Here is a 20537-nt window from a genome sequence, read left to right on the forward strand (position 1 = left end):
TAGTGCATTCAGACATTTTTCTGCTTTGATTAGAGTTTTTAATAAAATATTTTTTGAGTATCCATCATAATTACTTTCTGCTGATTATATCTGTGATCACTGTTGAATTCCAGATCGTAATATAAACTCATTTCGAAATTTTATTAGAACTGAAGTCGGGAACAAAACTACACTGCAATTTATAAGCTGGTCGAAGTACCTGGTCTTTAGTAATGTTAAGAAGAACATTTTTACCTTTTTATCGAGGAAATTTGAGGCTGGAAATATTAGTGGCACGAATGTGGCCATAAATATCATTGACGTCCAGTCGACGGCTGCGTTACCGACGTTGTAGTAGTTCATTATTTTCATACCGATGATAGAGTATTTTTTAAAATATATATTTCTTGTTAAACATGACAAGCAGTGAAGTGCCATTAGGAAGTTGTAGGCTAACATCAGGTTTTAACTACAAAAGGAGTTAAAACCTGATGTTACGAAGCTAATCACACTGCACAAAATTAGATATTATTTTTTATTCAGTTTTGTCAGATATTTACAATTTTGAAATATTATCGGATTATAAGTTATAAACTTTAATATGATGTGTATACTGTGTTATGTGCCAGCTTTTCACCACGACACTTCTAGATCTAACATTAAGAGTAGTGGTAATGATGGATGGTGATGTGGACCAAGGAAGATAGAACAGAGCAGGTGTTCTCAGATTTCTAGACCGCAGCTATGTTTTGTCAGTGTCCACACACACAAGGCCTTTCAGTCTATGTCCATCCACGACAGTCAATGTTTACGAAATAACTGCTGCATCACTTGGACACTGAATTTTTATATCACTGAGAAGAACCCAGTGTGACCTTGGAACTGGGGCGTCAACTCACAAGAGGTCTGACGACGAGAACGGCTACGCGGCACATTTTCTTTGTACGCTACAGTGATATTTTAGAAATATAGTACATTTTTCTTGTGTGCCTCTTGCCGTCGTAAATCTGAAGGTATCATGGCGGTCAGTCCAGTTCCAATGAGCAGTGTGACAGTCAGGATGATGTTAGCCCACAAGTCACCTATCACACCAATCATCCAGGTGTAGGCCATGGCGTGGAAGACGCTCAGTATTTGCGTCGCCAAAATCACAATACCTGCAGTAGTGCCCTCTGGTTCAGGATATGTAATCTCAGATCCCAGCTCGAATCCAACAGGCATATATCCACCCAAAAAGCACCTAATCAAAAACATGAAACTGTTTAATATACAGAGCGAGTCAAATCCTGAAAGTAGCCACTGTTAATATAGACAATTGGACAAAATAATGCAGCCAAATTGTAAAATAAATGTAGAAGTATTTTAGACAATGTGCAGCAAGAACCAACAATTTCAATGCATATGAAATCATTGTTGCTTTCAGACTTTTAGTTTTATTACCCATCTATGGTACAAACTAAATGCCAGTAAACGTTTTCTAGTTTATAATCACTTACCCAACAAAAGTTGATGTTCCATAGACAAGAATTCTAGATCCAAGTCCTAAGGTTAATGTAAAAGCCAACATGCCCAGTGCTGCAAATCCGTATATGATGACTGTAGTTTCCCTTTAAAACAATAATTTTTTGTAGATCAGAAATCATTTGAATGTAATAATCCACAGACGATTTTTCTGTTACTCTGTGGGTAGCAAGTTGCATCCAGTGACTGTCTCTGAAAAATGTCCACAGATTTAATGGAAACAAATTTTCTATGAAAAGAACATTAAAGAAATTTATTACTATGAGGAATTCAAAGACACACAACAAAATATAAATGTGTGTGATGATTAATTAGTATTGAATTATAAGAAATTCTTGAATATGACGATTTTAAACTTACATGATATAGCTGGGTGAATAGAAAAGCCGATTAGTGACATTGAAAATGAGACATGAGAACTGCATGTTTATGCAATTGGATCATAAACAAAATTAAATTTTAGAAAAATTAAGATTTCCTTTTTCTGACAGAATTACTGAACTAATGAGAAATAAAACATACAAGAAGCCTATAAAACAACAGAATGCTGAAACAGATTATAAGCATATAAGCCTAACTAACTAGATGGCTTATGGAACCTGAAGGTTTATCTCTGAACTAACCAAAGCCCTTCACCGGACCCTGTCCTGGGCCAATAAAATCCAGTTTCCTTCAACTCTAATCTCCCACAGATCCTGCCTGTGATTATCCTCCCATCTACGTCTAGGTCTCTCACTGTAATGAGTGACCGTGTGATATAATTAAAATCCTTCATTTGTAGCACATTCTAAAAAAAGTTAGTTTGAATTTTGAAACATGTTTTTTGTTGTCTTCCAAAAACTTTGTTAAAGGGTAACCATGCCCTCTTTGCACTGCACCCTTCAAATGTATTTCTAGAGTAAAACTGTATGTGTGGACGATATAAACCCATGGCTTTAAAATTGTTACTGATCCACAGACTTGTCTCTAATGAACACTGAAAAAATTTCTTTTTAGTGGTATAAAAGAAGGAACTATTCTTAGAGAAATTTATATTTTTCAAATAAAATTGACTTACTTGAACTTATGTGTCTTGTCCAAAATTATTCCAAAGATAACAGAGCCCACCATTCCTCCAGCCACAAACACTAAGCCAACCTGTCCCGCAAACTCTTCTCCACCCTGAAATGATTACAAATGTGACGTAGAAAGAATAAATCTCTCTTCATACCCAAATGCATAATTGTATAGACATATTAAGTAGAAAGGTCAGTATAATTATTTTATTTTATTTTAAAGCAAATCAAGTACTGAACTTATTCAGGCCTTCCTAAACCAGTTATATTTCTCATACTTCAGGTGTTGCATATTTGCCCACCTTATTTGTTCTGGTTATAATTCATTCTAATCCTTTAGAATTTGGTAAACTTTCTTTGATGGGTGGTCATCCCAGTGCTTGGTGCAAATAATTGATAGATTTTGAAAACGTTTGGACTCAGAACTTATCTTGCAATATTATCTCTAACTTGAGGTCAGTATACAAAGAAATGTCTCCTGTTAGAGCAGATACGTCGTACAAACATACCGGGAAGTAAGTCAGTATGAGTTGATTGAGTAATGTGCAGAGTGAGTTGATAACTGCCACTGCCAGGCCGTAAGTGAAGAGTAGGAGAATGAAGCCCCGGTTCTCCAGTAGCCTCTTCACTCCTGAAAAGAACCCTTCCTTCCTGCTTGCATCTTGTACCTTGAGGGCCTGTTCTGGACTTGGCGGTAAGGGAGGTGCCGCTTGGAAGACTTGAGTGTTTGACACAAAGAACCCCAAATAAAACCACGGCGTAGGATAAAGTGAATTTGACGTAAAGTGTGGTATAGATATCAGCACATTAACATGAGGACAGAGAAAATTAAAAAAAAATGTGGAGCGTCATAACTCTGACATCAGATATTATTAGGTTGATCAAATCAAGAATGGAAAGATGGGCAGAACATGTAACATGCATGAGGTAAATAATAAATTCTTAAAATTTCAGTCAGAAATTCTGAAGAAATTAGAACTCATGATCCAGTATTTGACTCTTTTGAATATGGTCATGAACGTTTTGTGTTCCATTAAAGGCAGAATACTTTTTGATCAGGTGAGCGACTACCACTTTCTCACAATTGACTGATTATAAATCTAATATACCCTGTGACTAATTTAGGTTTTACATAATATTTAAGTATGAACATATCTTAGCAGTTTTTACTTTAACCTACATGAACTACTTACAAGCCACGACCAGGATTAATAGAAATGTACAGACTCCTGCAGTGCAGTTGAACATAAATGAAAGGTCAGACCCGATGTCCTCAATGTTAGCGTGATTCTTAACAAACATTGGAGGCAGGAGGAATCCAGCTGCCATTCCCAGCTGTAAACACAATTATTATGTTATACTGACTAAATACCAATTAGTATTCTTAAACGATAATTGTGCTATGAAGACTTGTTTTGATGTAACTCTTTGCAAACTGTTTGTATCACCTTTCTCTTACCTGAGCACTGATTCATGTTTCTTTCCATTACCTTTGGTTCAACTCTTATCACATGACGGTCATTACAGTGCAACTAACAGTTACTTGCTTTGCTTGAAGTGCAGCTCTGCACAATTCAAATATGCTGCATATGTGTGGGAAAAAAATTGTTACATATTTAATCTATTCATACCTGGTTTCCAAAAACTCCAATGGAACAAGCAGTTGACACTTGATTTGAACCAAACCATACAGCTGCCAAACGTGGCGGGATGCTCAGAAGAAACACCTGGGAAATTGCTACGAAGGTCTGCCCTGTGAACGTAACCCAGAATCTGTCAGGTGCAACTGATACTGCCTTAATCCACGAACCCAAAGCAGTTCCGAGAGCACCCAAGAATATAGCCCATCGTAAACCCTATAACAAACATAACGTTAATAACAATGTTGTTAAAGCACCTTTAAATGCATTATTAACTAACATGCATGTTGTGGGGCAGGTACTGTATGACAGTTTATTACATTGGCTCAGCAGATGCAAATGAAAATATAAAATTACCGATGATTCTACTGTTTTACTTTTGTTATGTTTTGAGACTCTGACAGACTTGCAGGATAGGAGCATGTGAAATAGTTTTAAAATACATTATAGGTTACTTTAATTAGGACATACATAACTTTGTATGTGAACACACTTGTAAAGTCACCACTTCGTAGACCGAGGAGATGCAAGGATGTGGGAAAGTAACTTTTAAGGTTGGAAGAAGGGTGGAAGTGGCTCTGAATCGTGTCCGGCGTTAGCACCATAGAATCTTCGGTTCTGCTTCGGAGTGTAAACATTTAGCGCAGTAAAAGAACAATTATTTCTGATTCTGTGCAATGTGATATCTGTAGTGCGATTAGTTTTGAAATAACGGATTGTGTCTGAAGTAGATGAACGTGAGATACAGTCTAACCCCGTTAGAACGCCACGTTTACTTTTTAACCCAGAATATCAGGAACACAGCGCCGACTAATGGATTTTTCCCATGAAATGGAAAAATAAGCGGTATGTTTCTGGCTTGTACTGGGATGTTCTGTGTGTGTAGGCACGCGTCTGCACACTGCTGTTTTCCCCATGTCAGACAAACGTAACTGATCGTGATATACACTATGCACCTTGTCCATGTCGTATGTATTACTTCTGGATTGTGACCTGTCTGGCGATTATATTTAAACCAAAGCGTCTGCGTACTATATGTTAGTTACTTAAAGCGTCAGCCCATGTGGTATTTCTGATGGACAAGGTGGCGCTGGGACAGGTTTTTCTCCCATTCCACCGATGCTCCGTATTCACTCGCATATTGAGTGCTGGATGGCATAAGGACCGGTAGAGGTCGAGTTCCAAGAAGACATAATCTCATCTCATGCAACAGCAACTATATTCAAAGTGCGGAAAGCACTTTTATTACGCAAATAACAATCCAGCTTTCTCCCCGCGGTGGTTTCGTATTGTTTGTATAACCAGTGAAAACAAAGTGGTCTAGCGTTGTGCCGGACTCTTATATTGCTTGATGGTACTAATGTTAGCGGATGGCGGCTAGCTGGGACGGCGTTTTACCGGAGAATTTCCGTTAAAATTAAGCAGGGAATTTCTGTTACGAGGTTTTGTTGGGCGCTGTATCGGTGATCGACTGTTTTCAGTATAACAGCACATTGCAAAGTATGTGAGCTGTATGGCGTACGTCCTCATGCCTTTAAGTTTCTAAATCCAAAAGATTTCCCTAAGCAAACGTGGTCCTTTAAAATGTCTTTTTCCTTTTGAAAGTTATATAAATTAAATTTGTATAATTTGTGCACAACTGTCGGCAATTCATTGATGTAATTAGAAGTATAGCCATACTTACCTTCTTTTCGAGAAGAAACAAAGCTGGGAAAACTAGAGGAACAAATGTTGCCATGAAGATTATTGAAGTCCAATCAACGGAAACGCTACTAACATCATAATACCGCATAATTAAATTATTAATAATAGCATACTGTATCCATTGTACATTATTGGCAAACGCGAAACAGACGTACACAAAAAGAATTAGCCATCGACGTATGTAAACTTTATAGTCTAATAATGAATGAGAAGTTATTATTATTATTATTATGGTAGTCTGTGGTAATGATGTGTGCTAAGTGGATCTCTTGTCACAACGGCATTGCGCGTCCTCGGTTTGCGGATATAGGGCATGGACGCCAGATACGGACGAAATAGGCCTAAAGTGAATGTTCATTCACAGACATCACTTTATCGCTTTATGTTCAGTGTACAAAGGCTGTGTGTGGGAAAACGCAAATAATGCAAAATCCGCTTATCAGATGAATTCGATGCAGTAAAAATTCCAGAACTTGAAGGTAAAGTATTTGTTGAACTGGTTTGGAGAAACAAATTTCTAACGCGTATCTCACTTTATGTAAAAGAAAACCAGCAGAGCCAGTTTTGTCGGTTGTGGTGTTTTGAGTTGTGACTTTGTGTAGTCTTCTAGGTGGTTACCAACGTTTCGGAGGAGTGTGCCATTTTCAAGGTACAAGTCAACCCTGAAGATGGAAGTTTTACGTTCCTCCAACAAAACTACACGGCGTCGATACCACAGTAGATATTTTCACTGTCATGAGAACCTCAAATCTCAGTTCTATTGTTTTGATCATTCATTCTGACAGGCCTGTTCTTTTAGGTCATGGTGATTATGAACTTACCACCGGAAACTTTGGCCAGAGTGGAAGACTCAAGTCTCATCAGAAATCACTGTTCTTAGAAGGTTCTGCCAACATTATTTCTAAAATGTCTAACCAAATTCCTTCCCTTCTCGATTTTAATACTACGCCAGTAATAAGTTTACTGCAACTAGAAAACAAACCGAGTTTCAAAGACTGTGTGGCACAAAACTGCAGTTGGTACACAAAAACATCGGTCCAGTTATTTAATCATGCTTTGGAACAGTTTGGTCTAAAACGAAATATGTGCGACAAATAACGCTGATAACCTTGCCACCATCACCATCGTTATGTTCTGATGGCTGTTACGTGAATAAGTATGAATGTCACACAGGGACCTAAATATTTTACCAGTTGTCTGAATAAATTTACGTTTCGCTAAATACAAATGCAAACTCCATGAAACACGTTTTCCAGAAGCCGATAGTCGAACTGTAATGTCCATGTTAGTATTATACCCCACCCCCGTCTCTCAATTAGTCTCTTAGTTTCAGAGTTTTTCACCAAAATCTTGTATGCATTTCTCATGTTCTCCATGCCAGATGTCCCACCCATCTCTTTGTCTTCGTCATTTTATTGCCTAAATAATATGTGATGAAGATCATAAATTACAAAAATCCTCGTTATTTAGTTTTATCCATCACAGTCACGGACATCCGACAAGGGGCAGAGATTGGTAGGGGGTTAGCTAACTGAAACCATCATGATACGAAATGTTACTCACGACCGCCAGACTGGGAATACTTACTATGCAGTCCATCGAACAATTGACGAGTTTAATAGTTTTTACATGGTGAGCCCCTAACAGAGATAAAAATAACTTATTAAAGCCATTGCAGTTATTTCCGATTACGGAACATCCTAGAAGAAGTCATCTTCGATATATTTTGAGTTACTTATCTGTAGCGAGTACGACTAATCGATGGTTATACTGTACCTTCTTTTCGAGAAACATGAGAGCTGGAATGATAGCCGGGACATATATAGCCATGTAGATGATAGCTGTCCAGTCCACATAAATACTGTCAACATTGTAATATCTAATTACTACGTTATTAATGATTGCGTATTGAGTCCATTGCGAGGTACTGACGATACAAAAGAGCACGTATATCAAAAGAATGAGCCATCTTCTCTTATACACTTTCCACTTAAGTACTTCATTTCCTTTGAAACACTTTTCACTCGTCGGTGGCAGTTCTTCCGGCGGGTCGCTGGGTATATCCTTGTATTTTCTTTCGACTGTCATATCGAATGTGGAAGATGATATCGATTCTGAAATATAAAAAGCTTATAATGGACATGTGTGTACAATGGACATCAAATACATAGAATATGAGCATTGAACGGGATTAACGGCTCAGTATAGGTGGGTAGATCGTGAAAAAAGCATGAATCTTCAGGCTTTTTAAAAGCGGGGAATTTCTTCACCAAGTGACGATCAATTCCTCAATAAGAACTCCGACTTATGGAATTAGCTAAAATATGTAGTCACTGGTTAGTCACAATCTGGACTAACCGATGCGAATTATCCTGTTATTATTTAGCCTGCGTTGGTTTGGTGTGCCATGGTGTATACAGATACGTATCGTATGACAAGATACCATCGTTTCTTCTGTTATTTGTATAATACTGTTCTCGTGGGTAGGGAGGAACATCAGAAACACAAAAATTAAAAAATTGGTTCGTTTCCATTTGAATGGAATTAAACTCTTCTACGCAAAATTATGTAATGTAAGCTTATATCTGCACCGTTCAGTAAATGTGTTCCTATTCAATGTATGTCAATGTAACTTAATAATCAAAACTCCTGTGTTTCCTTTGAAGGGTTTATAAACTTTTGTCGAGATTAAAGGTAGAATTTACACGTGGGAGGGATAAGAAATGTGAAGGGACTAGACCACTGGGAGAACTAAGATGTAGATAGCGGATCTTAAGGATGCGAGGTGTGAATGTGAGGGTTGGATTCGTTTGGATGATGACAGGATCCACTGTCGGGCTGTTGTTAACACAGTACGGAAATTAATGGCGGAGAATTTATTAATTAGACGACTCAGGAAGAAGCCTGTGTAACTAGAACTAAAATACTATAAGGACGCCCCCTCCTGTGTCTTCAGGTCACTAGACATACACCCCATATTAACGTTACAAACATACGTTTGTAAACTATAATACTTTTTATCTGGATAACTTAGAAAGAAAATTTATGTAATGCTGGATCCAACACCATAATTTCAATCTATACATTCTTTCATTTAGCACACACAAGTAAAAAAGGCTTTTTTGTGATATCAACCTATGTCCCATTACAACTTTTGTTTTCAAGAAATGTGTGTTATAAAGAGCCTGAAGATGGCCCATCAAACCGAAACACGTTGCTCATAAGTATTCAGTTACGTCAATAAATTGAATAACTTTGTTGTGTGTGACGAAAGAATGTAATTGATATTTCATGTATTTCTAAAATAAAGAATACCTCCACAGTTGGATGCTCGAATTTAACACTGCAAGCCGTTTTTACACTTCACACGCAGGCCTGTAGCAATACGACAATCCTTGGCCTATCCTGTGATATTAACAATAGTGTGTGTTGTGAATTCCATATTACAGTCACTACTTGTCACTCCGTTCACGAAACAAAGGCGCCTTTATCAGTGGTAATAATAAAGACTGGTGTTTTATATAATAACCTCATTATCTTCCAAAACCGCGGTATTAGACTACATTTGCCAACTTAATACTTTAATGGAATTTCCCATGCCTATGACGCAATTTTTAAACTATCATGTGAATGTACAAATACATTTAACATTGACTTTTCAACTGTTTGCCAGATGTCGAGCCTCCTAAGCTTCTACAGGCAAAGTGCTATGTGGGTAATGAACTTCTTTATTAGATAAAGTTTCTCATGCGCATTGTTGTAAGCAGGAAAAGGGAGCCGCTGCAGACTCGATGATCGCCTTCCCCAGAGTCGGACTTGGTCCATGATGGTCATGGGTTCTGTGCATTGGTGAAAAATGTATATCTGCTGCCACCAAACACCTTCTCCCAAACGTGCCACTGTACATTGCTCCAGCCTTAAGTGACAAGTTTATGGTCATCAGGACCTACAAAACCCCTTCCTCCTATTAAAATTGTCTGGGGTGTTTGTTTCTGAGGTCCAATTGATTGATCATTCTACAGCAGTGGTCCCCAACCTTTTTGTGCCTACAGGCACATTTGAGAGTTTATGAGATCGTGGTGGGCACCAACCAATTAACAAAGCCAAATTTTCTTTTCTCTAGACAAATAAGATATGGACACCAAATAATACACAAAACAACATGACGTTTAATAATACAAGAAACCATGCAATCAAAAATACGTACTTTTATATGTACAATTATTATTACTTAAGTGGGAAGTTAGTGTGATGTTTGGCACTGCATTTCATCGGCCAGTTTTTCAAATTTGGGAGTGTAGGATGATGTTGCTGCTCGCAAACAATCGTCAAGATGGGCATCAGTAAGTCGAGATCTGTGCTTTGATTTTACAATGTTCATGGTTGCACGGCTTTCATTATTCAGTAAAACCTCTTTCCGTAACAACGTGGGCACGGCGTTAGGGACCACTGTTCTACAGTGTTTCGACACAACAAAAAAATCTACATTTCTTTGTTTATAATGCTTATTTTTGCTGATAAGTGTGGGAGAATAGGCTGTTGTAAGTGTAGATCTGTGTTCTGAAAATGCTTCTTGGTCTTTCCATCATTGTAGCATTTGAACCAGCAATCGGGCAGCACGTCACATAAGTGCTGTCATTTCGATCATCTGTTAAAATATATCTTCCTATGAATTTAGCCATCTTTGATTAAAAGCTTAGACCAACAATGCACAATTATCATGTAGAGGGATATAACTGGCTTTTATGACTTTTGTATATCCATTCATATTTTGTCTTCTGTCAAAGCACAAATCCAAAATCTCAACAAAATCATACCATAAGAAATATAATCACAACCAAACACATGATCACAGAAGTATCAATCACCATTTTTAAAATGATGTATTTTTTAATAAATTAATTAGAAGATGTAGAAATCAGAGTGGATATGGATGCACGATCTGGCCCCTCTAGCTGATGCTTTGCAAAGCTCCTCATCAGCGACACCATTCATAACTGTCTTTCTCTGTGTCCCTGCAGCACCGTCTCTTTCCACACTAATCTGCTCCTCTAAACCACTCCTTATTCCCCTGCTTCCCTGCATCTCTTCCCATTTGTATACAATAATACCACTGCCCTCGTGCAACATGACCCATTTTTCCACTGACGCAAAATGTCTAAATACCCATTCAGCAACGTATCCTGATCCAATGATTACCTCATTACTCCCATGCACCAGACTACTTCTTCACCTCTCTTCTTCCTATTATGTCATTCTAATTGCCTCTCCACCCCATGTATGGCCACTGTGTCTTTCATCCGCTCCACTCATCATTGCCACCCTGCTCTCTCTCTCTGTATCCTTCTGATAAGCACAGGTTTTTATTTAACCCAGGATTAGTTTTGGTCAGGTTTTACTCTGCTTAAAGTACAAAACAAAAACAAAAATAATAAATATTGCATAATTTTACCACAAACTTAAATTTTTATACAAAATATAACATTTTATACAAAAAATAACAAAATTATTTGGTAGATATTTTATTCCTGTATGTAGATGTAAACATTTCCCTTCCCAGCACCTAACAGCACCACGATACTGCGGCCATATCCGCACTGACAAGAAAAAAATCACTAATGCCTCCCACTTTGTTCCGACAGGAAAACTGTATGTAATTGCAGACTGAAGTCTTACATGCATGCTTATAAGATATATGAGGCTCACAGTTCCTGTTCTGCAATAGAAATGCAATTAACTGGCAATATGCTAGATTTCCAGATTATCACAAGTTTTTAATTACCATACAGTAATCCCATTTAATTATCCCAAATAACTGTACATTATTTCATAAAACTGCTGTGTTCATTTTATGTACAAGAAAATCATCAATTTATTGAGCTTTAAATATATCAGAAAACAAATGATACTGGTGTCTTGAATGAAATTCTTGGCACTTGTGTGATACAACAGGATGCACGTGGCCTGCCTAAGCAGATGCTTTCCACTTCTGCAAGATTTCAGCAGCCTCCTGCAGCTTCTCATCTGACTGAAATTAAAAATATGATAATATTTTAATGTTTAACATAGCAGTCATATAAACTTAATATTATTCACATAATATTACTAATTACTCACTCATCGAGCAGAATCAACCTGACATAGTCACGAAATTCCTGTGTTTTATAAAACCTGCTGGTCTGTCACAATATTCACAAGAGCTTTCAACGGACCCCTAAAAATCCTGAGCCAGATGAATCAGCCAATTCCATCATATATTTCCTTATTATACAATTTAATATTGTCCTCCTGTGTTAGTGTAGGTCTCCTAGGTGGTTTCTTCCCCTAGGTTTTGACTAAACTGTATATGTATTTCTCATCCCAGGCATGCTACAAGCCATGAACATCTCTTCTCCCTGGTTTGATCACCTTAATATCAGATGATGGGTAGAAATTATGATGCTCCTAAACATGCAACTTTCTTCCTTCCTCCCTCTTTTTTTAAGACACCCTCTACCAATGTTCATCCCTTCAGGTGATAAACCAAGTTTCAAACTCATACCACATACAATAAATAAAATGCTTAACTGTTCGGTGGAATCTGGCATTAGTTCATAACATTTATGGTTAAAATCTGCTGCTAACACAGAAACATTAAATGAGAATTTCCTTGTCTGGAATCGTAATTTGTGTTATTTAGTATCGTAATTGCCATTACCTATTAATGGTTAAAATTTGTTGTCCCCAGAGAAACTTCTTTGTCTCCATTTGATTTTTCCTATTTATGAAGGAAAGTTACCTCAAGTCTGAACCATACCTTTGACTGATTATGTGTCAACACTATCAATTGTTGGATCATCATTACTGATAGCATCTCTACCAATTTCATAGTCATTCTGGACATGAATATTAATTGGTTAGGAAAATTATACAAGCTTCTTGGAATAGTTCATACCTTTATGAAACAGTAGCGCACAGAGGTCTCAATTAAACGTTTATGTGGTTCACTGTAGAATGCTGATGGAGGAATACCTTGAAGCTTAACATTTTTAGACATCCACTTTGTGAAGCGATAATCTTTTAATTCATCTGTCTCTTGGTCCAGATTAACCTTGTCATCTGAAAAGCAACAATTTCTTAAAGAACTGACAATCCAGCACTGTGTATATTTAATGTAATAGTGGTAGAACTGTGTCATCTGTAACTGTGGAAAGGCCAAGTATGTCTGATGTGAATTAAATAACACAGTTATGACTTAACATTATTATATCAGATTACTAACCCAGTGCTGACCAGTCAGCTATCATAAAGTATCCCCCTTCTGGAATGGTGGGTACCATTCCAACATCTGATAAGAACTTGGCCATGAAATCACGTTTCGCTTCTAGTTCCCTTGGTAGACTCAGGAAATAGGATTCAGGTTGTCCTAGTCGACCCAATTCCAACTCGAACCCCTGAGCTACTGCCTCCTGCAATACACAGGATGGTTTTCACTTCCTTATCCTCCTTAGGACATCATTTACTTTTATGCTAGGTTCCACAGAAATGTGGAACACTGATACAATTCACATAAGTCATATTATGGGAATGTGAATGAGGATTTGACATTTTGAACCTATGAAATTTATACAGTATACCTGAATTGGTGTGCTGCAAGTGTATACACAGTTCTGATGTACAGTCTGTAAGTTCGTCATCAATTTAGCAGGACCATATGCCCAACCAATTTTCCATCCTGTCACACTAAACGTTTTCCCTGCAGATCCAATAGTAATTGTCCTTTCCCACATACCAGGCAACGTGGCTGTAATAAAATGTAAAACTGCTTACATATTATTTTCAAATTATTTAAAAGCTGAGACTTTTTTATGATTCACATAGACAAATGCAATAATGCTAGTCACATGTAATAAACTTTAGATGAACTATCAAAACTATGTATTTTATTTTTTATATATCCTCTTCTTCCTCCACTCCTCATAGCCTCTCTGTCTTGTATACCACCCTTGAGTGACCCAAACTGGAATGTGCATCTGTTTGTTGTCTGGAACTCCAGTACATCAACAGATTTGTCCCAACTCTTAAGAGGACAAAGAAAATTTGTTGCCTTATGCTAAAGCAGATTTTTGTGGGCCTATGTTGCAATAATTACAAAATTATTTTCAGTACACTGCATCTTTTTAACACTTCATTCCCGCCAGCAGCAAATTCATGCTCTTTTTCTTATAAATGTATTTAAAAGCAGAATTAGCTGTTCTTCCATACTTGATTCTGTCAGTATTCTGATACCTACTAAGATAATTACACACCACTCTACATTTACGGTTAATCACAATTTCAAGGTCAGTCCATCAGCTAGCTGTGTTTCTAATGTCAATACTATTTCCAAGGACACTGACATTTTTATCAATAATTATATTCATAAAACACTTATTTTATATGATTGCTTGTACTTAGATTTTTCTTCTTTGTCTATATTCTAGTTTTATAATGTACAGTGGGCTGCATTTTTTGTTCATTTGCTAGATGCAGTTACTCTCAAGCTGGTTTGAAAGCAGAAATATGACAGCCTCAAAAAATATGCCTTCTAAACCACAAGGCAAAGAGTAAACTGGAAGAAAGGTAGAATGTTTATGTGCATCTGTCTTTGCCACAAATATGTGAAAATTATCTCTTCCGAATACTGAAACAGGAATCAGGGGAACCATTACTTACCGATGCGTATATGTTTGTAAGGTTTGTATACTAGCCACTCATACACCTCATCAGAAATACAAAGTACATTCCACTTTTTACACAAGTCTGCAATAAGCTGAAGCTCCTTCTCAGTGAACACTTTGCCAATTGGGTTGTGAGGAGTGTTGAGAATTATTGCTTTTGTTTTCGAATTGAAGACATTTGTCAGCTCTGATGGATCAAGCACCCAGTCACTTGACATGATTTTTCCACTAGTTTTGTTCTGCAATACAGATGAATTCTGTGTAGACATATATTTTAGGGACTTGGTTTTGCCATACAAGTCAGTTTTTCATTTAATTTCAGTAATTTAATGTAACAGATGAACATATAACATTGAGATCATAAACAGATTAAAGCAGCAATGTTACAATTTTTATTGGGTATTAACCAGCTGTCAATTCACATTGACAATAGTCAATGCCATGTCCAGACAGGTCCAAACAGATCTACCATGTGTCTGAGATGTGAATTAAACAATAATGAATAAAACTGAATCACAATATCAGGCAAGGTTATTGTGTAATCTTTGCATCTGAAGAATGTCATTTAACAAACTGAAAATCAATCAGTAAAACTACTGACATAATTTCCCTATGTAGCAAGAGTGCGTTACCGTACTTACCAACCTAAGAGGTATGAAGCGTGGAGTTCCTCCTGCTGCTCGTACCATGGGGTCATAACAGTCAAAAAAAGGTTCAATTATTATAACTTCATCTCCTGGACTAGTATGACCAGAAATTGTACTGAACAGTGCTTCATAAGCTCCTGATGTGACAAGGATTTCAGTTTGTGAATTAATTTCGCGTCCAAGGAGCTGAGAATACAGCTTACTTAGGGCATTCACAAGCCGAGGATGTCCCTGGAAAGCGAAAGGAGTGTCCATATGGTACTGCTACAGTGTGATTATATTTATTTTATAAACAGTTGAATTTCAAATTATATTTTACATATAGTTAACCCAGTAGCATAATTTGGGATCAGCATACTTTTTATTACTATTTATAAGACAGAGCTGGGTATATATGTGGGCATGTATCAAAATATTCTTTTCTTGTTGGCTTGCTAATGTTATATATAATACAAAATCCTGTTATCCATTGACATTTCTTCTGTTTCTCTGCCTCTGAGCTGGTTTTTACATTAACATATATTGTTTTTATAGTACATAAGTCAGTCTATGTCCACCACTTTACAACCATTTAAGCAATCACTATGTGGTGCCACAATGGTGAATAGTAGAAAATATGCATTATGCCATATCCTTTACACTTCTAAAACACAACATAAAATAGAAAACATCTGTAATCACTTTAGTGTTATTTGGGAGTATGTTTTATTTTACCACCAAAAAACTGCATTATAGAAGTCAGGTGTTAATTGATTAATTCTTTTTGCTGTCAGTGTTGGTCATCTGGGTAATAATACCTTGTAGATTTTCAGGTAGATACCAGTGTTTCAGAGGAACATACTATCATCATCTTCACCACTGTGAGAACCTAAAATCTTAACCTTTTCCTGCATCATTATTTTTTCAGTGCATTCCTAAAAGAATGTAATTTAAGGTAAATGTCTTAGCTCAGAATGAGGGTTAGGTTATTATGTAGACAATAAGTAAAAAATCACTAAAGTACCTAGACATCATCAATCATCAACTACTACAAGGATTGGGCCTATTGACCCATTCTGGGACAGTTGCTCAAGGCAACTTGTCCTTATTAATCTTGTAGGGTGCATTTGAGTAGTAAGTTACAAGCCCACTGCTTCTGCATAATGTGTACTCAATCCTGATTTGTATGCTAGAGCCATCTAGTAGAGAATCAGGTGAGAAATGGCCATTAAATTTTGCTTGCAAAACATATCGTTAGATTCTTTTACATGCCGTAAATCTACGACATGGGACTGCTGGCTTTACTTACTACCTAGACATGAATCAGATAATCATTGTCATATATACATAACAATTCTTTACATTATCATAACAGTTTAACCTTTATGCCCTTACTGTTATGAATCATGCATCATGGCTAATACACAGCAAAAGAGCTGTGCATTTCACTTGAATCATTGACCCTTGGAACTAAAGTCTAGCCAGCAGCACCCATAATATGGGGAGTTTAAAGTCCCTGTTCCAATATGATAAAGGTTAAAAGTGAGAAACACTGATAAGTGTAAAATTCATGTTTGGAACATGAAGGTTTCATAATGCATGGAAGCTTTGTAATATTTACATACAACTTGGAATTCTTTAAACTACAAGGCAGCACTATACAGAAAAAGAAGAATCAAATTGAGAAGATTATTCTTTGATGTGGACTAAAATTAATTTCACAGACTGTTGAACACATTTGAGTGCCACAGTAAAAATGTCAATGCAATATCATGATGGATGTGTGGCTAAACTGCATGTTACAGAAGAGAGATTAAAAATTAACGTCTTCATCGCAAACAAAATCAGAAAAACAGAACTTACAAATCCTCGTGTATACTGATTGAGCAACACATTTTCACCTGTTGCTACCTCTGATAAAGCTTTGGTGACATATTCTGGAGCTGCAAAATCTGGGAAACCTTGTCCCAAGTTCAGAGGCTTATAATCCAGAGCCAATTGGATGTATTCCACCCTGCAATATATGTACATGAAATACGTTGATGCTTGTACATCTCATTTATTATAACAAATTCTGTTAATGTAAGAGACCTTACATTATTATAATTATTGCTGTTTCCACAAAGCAGCACATAAAACAATTTAAGTAATATTGTTTAAAAAAACTGATATAAAAACTATTTTTGTTTAATTGCAGAATATAATATACTTTCATTTACTAGTCTGAAATATGATCTTATATCGAGGTTATACATAGTACAGGTAACCCTCGATTTGCGCCGATTTTGAAATCAGCAAGTCAAAAAGTGAAAAAAATATATTTTGCTATTATTTATAACGTTTTACAATGTATCTAGTACTGATTCTTATACCAAATCGTAATTCTTACATCGCTAATTTTGAATAAAAATTATAAATACAGTCATCTCTGCAATTTCGTTAACGCGAATTTGCTCCAATGAGATCGATGAATCGGTAAAAAGCTGTTTGTGAAATGCAAACTTTTGCCTATGCGAGTTTGCTCTTATGCAATTTCATTTTTTCGCTTTAAACTTTCAAAGGACTGATTTAATCTCTGCGGAGGTACCGGGTTTATTTTACTAAGCGATTTTCTATAGGTCGGCGTCTTACATGAATGCAACTATCGCATAACAGCAGAGATGACTGTACACATCAATCACGTGAAAGAATCGCGGTCAATCGTGGGGACCAACCAATTGCCGACTGTAAGTGTATAAAATATTTTTTTTAAATTCCCTTTATTTTATTTACGTTATTTCAGAGCTTTAAATGTAATGCCATTATATTACTCGTCAATGTTTGGGTGCTGGGAACGCATGTCATTGACTTCCCATTGATTTACATTATAAAAGAGTTTAAATTTACGCCGATTCCGTTTACGCCCGTTCGTCCAGGAACGCATCCCCGGCGTAAATCGAGGGCCACCTGTATATGTGTTGCATTGTAGTACATGGTTATATATATATATATATATATATATATATATATATATATATATAAATATAATATTAGGCCTCCCCTAACATCATTACCATGGTTGTATTATGTAAGTAGCCCATAAAGCCAAAATCTCTCAACAGCATAGGATCACCATACTGTGGCAACTCATACATTCACAAATGTCACATAAGGCCTACATTCCCTGAAAGAAAATGATAACAAACCAACCAACACGTGCCTGATATAGAAAGAACAGAATGGTTATACATACCACACACTTTTTTCTGAGCCATGATATCTTGAAGGCAAGTCAAATTTATCACTCATGGTTGATATCTGTGCTTGATTTGAAAGTACCGATAAAGTATTCAAAGCAGGTATAGATCTAAGCAACTGTCTCCAGACTGGACCAAGACTTGTTAACATCTAAAACAAATTAACGTAAGAATAAATGCCTCTACTTTCATAAAATGGGGCCAAGTTTCGGTCCCAAGTTGAAATAAACCCATACACTACCGCATTAATTTAATAAATTGTTAGTCCATTACATATAGCAAAACTACAGCAAGTTAAGGAACCAGAACCAAAACATGTCTAGAGCACTCACGCTACACCAGTCTGCTTAGTAGCATCCATTACATAGGAGACTAACAGGGACCAAAACAGCTTTTGAATATGGTGTGAAAAGGGCAATTTTCAGAACCATCACATTAATCTAAATTTTTTATGATTAAGAAAAGTGAGCCAAATGATAAAACCAGTCAAAGGATATGGTTTGAGAAACACCAATCCAGATCACAGAATATTTTAAGATACAGATCTGGAACATATTATTTCATAAATGGAAGCAGAATGTGGATCACAAGTTTGGTTCAGAAGTGTAGTCATAATATTTACTTGAAGGCAATACCATAGCATTCACTTGGAAGACAAGAGGAAACCTTTGAAACATGTCAGACAGAATAACTCGTCTCCTGTCAGCATTCAAAGTGAAAATCAGACATTACTGAATGTGAAATATATTGTAAGGGGGCCTGCTGGAGATAAAAATAATAAAAAAGAGAGAGTTAAAATCTTCCCAGGCATCAAGCCTGCATGTTGCCTGGCAACATTTAATCCAGTTCAGTCAATGTGAAAGCTCAAGTCTTTTAAAATAATTTGTATTCAGAACTCCAATTTAGGCAGAAGTGTGCATGGTAATTCAGGACAATTTTACTTCATGCCGATCTTCATGCTTTCATGATCATCAGTACCTTTGAAGCGAGAAGTCGTCAAAATTAGATGAAAGAACTCGGTCCGTACCGCAAAGAAAACAACGCTTTACCATTACAAAGATCGATTGGCTAACGCAGTTCAAGGAAATAATCGCTGTTTACTATAAGAATCATACGAAATACATAAATTACTGAATTTTAAACTAGGTGGTACACCACTGGGCTTTAAAGGATTTGAGGGGGGAAAAAAGCAAACATTGTCACATTTGAATACATAAGTAATCCCCCCCCCCTTTACGTAAAAACAGCATAATCAGGTGGTTAAGTTGAGCGGCATATCTTACATAACACACCCATTAAAACGTGGAATATCTGCACTGCTCTATCTTCAGACGTAGTTGTCATTAACAAACTTCAACTTTACATGCAAAATCATTCATTACAAACGACGTGGTACGCACATTGACCAGACGATTCTAGTGATTTACAGCTGGTGTACCAATCGTTGCTTAATTAATTCTAATATAGACAGACCTGTATTTCAACCCTGTCAATTCCAGTATCGATATACTTTGTCCTACAGCCCCATTATTAGTTTTTAGACATTTCCTGCCGGTATAGACTGAATCTCCGTTGTTTTATATGGTTGACTTATTTCTTTCGTAATTTTTTCCAGAAAACTGTTCGGCACATATCAAGGACACATCACCAAAATATATATAGACGCAGTGAAGCACTGATCATAAGTGATAACACAAACGATCTAATATTGCGGTTGGAAGGTCTCACGTCACAGACCCGTTGCCACCACGCGAATCCCCTAGACATAATCTATGTTTAATGGACACAACTGAAAGCCTGATCTGACAGATGGCCCCAGCTGATTAAAATTGTTTTCGTTCCGCTAAAATAACATAACAGTAGAATAACAAGAAGACAACTTGACTACAACTGTTGTGTACCAAAGTAGATTATAAATTATAGACCGACAGGATAGTACATAGTATTACATGCTAATTACCTGCTGATCTGTGGAAGACTGCGATAATCAACATACCCCGTAACCAATATCGTAACGTTCTAGCCCTATCTGTTTCTGATATCAAAATATCGAAATAATGTGTTGCTATAAATGATT

At 36.7% G+C, this 20537-nt stretch overlaps 2 protein-coding genes across 8 annotated transcripts; both read right to left on the reverse strand.

Annotated features, from left to right (window-relative positions):
• Positions 1-500: 500 nt before the first annotated feature.
• LOC110837650 (putative MFS-type transporter C09D4.1) lies at positions 501-9396 on the reverse strand. 3 transcript variants are annotated; one of them, XM_022080026.2, is made up of 8 exons: positions 9215-9396; positions 7676-8013; positions 4187-4411; positions 3749-3890; positions 3065-3273; positions 2558-2661; positions 1476-1586; positions 501-1219 (listed from the first exon to the last, which is right to left on the reverse strand). In XM_022080026.2, exons 2-8 carry the CDS (start codon positions 7985-7987, stop codon positions 940-942), a joined length of 1383 nt encoding a protein of 460 aa, XP_021935718.1. In that variant the 5' UTR covers positions 7988-8013; positions 9215-9396; the 3' UTR covers positions 501-939. The 3 variants fall into 3 exon arrangements, with proteins under 3 accessions (XP_021935718.1, XP_087196323.1, XP_021935736.1); XM_087340197.1 differs by lacking the exons at positions 7676-8013; positions 9215-9396 and adding an exon at positions 5880-6085; XM_022080044.2 differs by lacking the exons at positions 7676-8013; positions 9215-9396 and adding an exon at positions 5152-5414.
• A 1932-nt stretch (positions 9397-11328) lies between these two features.
• On the reverse strand, positions 11329-20500 carry Kyat (Kynurenine aminotransferase). 5 transcript variants are annotated; one of them, XM_022080071.2, is made up of 9 exons: positions 20421-20500; positions 18457-18611; positions 17088-17238; positions 15240-15476; positions 14594-14837; positions 13516-13682; positions 13161-13347; positions 12834-12997; positions 11329-11927 (listed from the first exon to the last, which is right to left on the reverse strand). In XM_022080071.2, the coding sequence occupies exons 2-9, from the start codon at positions 18609-18611 to the stop codon at positions 11868-11870; spliced, it is 1365 nt and encodes a 454-aa protein (XP_021935763.1). In that variant the 5' UTR covers positions 20421-20500; the 3' UTR covers positions 11329-11867. The 5 variants fall into 5 exon arrangements, with proteins under 5 accessions (XP_021935763.1, XP_021935747.1, XP_021935754.1 ...); XM_022080055.2 differs by lacking the exon at positions 20421-20500 and adding an exon at positions 19861-20127; XM_022080062.2 differs by lacking the exon at positions 20421-20500 and adding an exon at positions 19934-20126.
• Positions 20501-20537: the final 37 nt, after the last annotated feature.

This window comes from Zootermopsis nevadensis, unplaced genomic scaffold, assembly GCF_977971745.1.
Source record: "Zootermopsis nevadensis isolate Lab colony 2312 unplaced genomic scaffold, Znev_1.0 Znev_ptg000061l, whole genome shotgun sequence".
NCBI lineage: Eukaryota > Metazoa > Arthropoda > Insecta > Blattodea > Termopsidae > Zootermopsis > Zootermopsis nevadensis.

Coding starts and splice junctions, on each gene's coding strand:
- LOC110837650 (XM_022080026.2), bottom strand. CDS start 7,987: ATGACAGTCGAAAGAAAATACAAGGATATACCCAGCGACCCGCCGGAA. Junction 4,412..7,675: donor TCATGTTTCTCGAAAAGAAG/GTACAGTATAAC, acceptor TGTTTGTTATAG/GGTTTACGATGGGCTATATT. Junction 2,662..3,064: donor TCATACTGACTTACTTCCCG/GTATGTTTGTAC, acceptor TAATCATTTCAG/GGTGGAGAAGAGTTTGCGGG.
- Kyat (XM_022080071.2), bottom strand. CDS start 18,611: ATGTTAACAAGTCTTGGTCCAGTCTGGAGACAGTTGCTTAGATCTATA. Junction 13,683..14,593: donor TTACAAACATATACGCATCG/GTAAGTAATGGT, acceptor ATTTTATTACAG/CCACGTTGCCTGGTATGTGG. Junction 12,998..13,160: donor AGCTGACTGGTCAGCACTGG/GTTAGTAATCTG, acceptor GTTGCTTTTCAG/ATGACAAGGTTAATCTGGAC.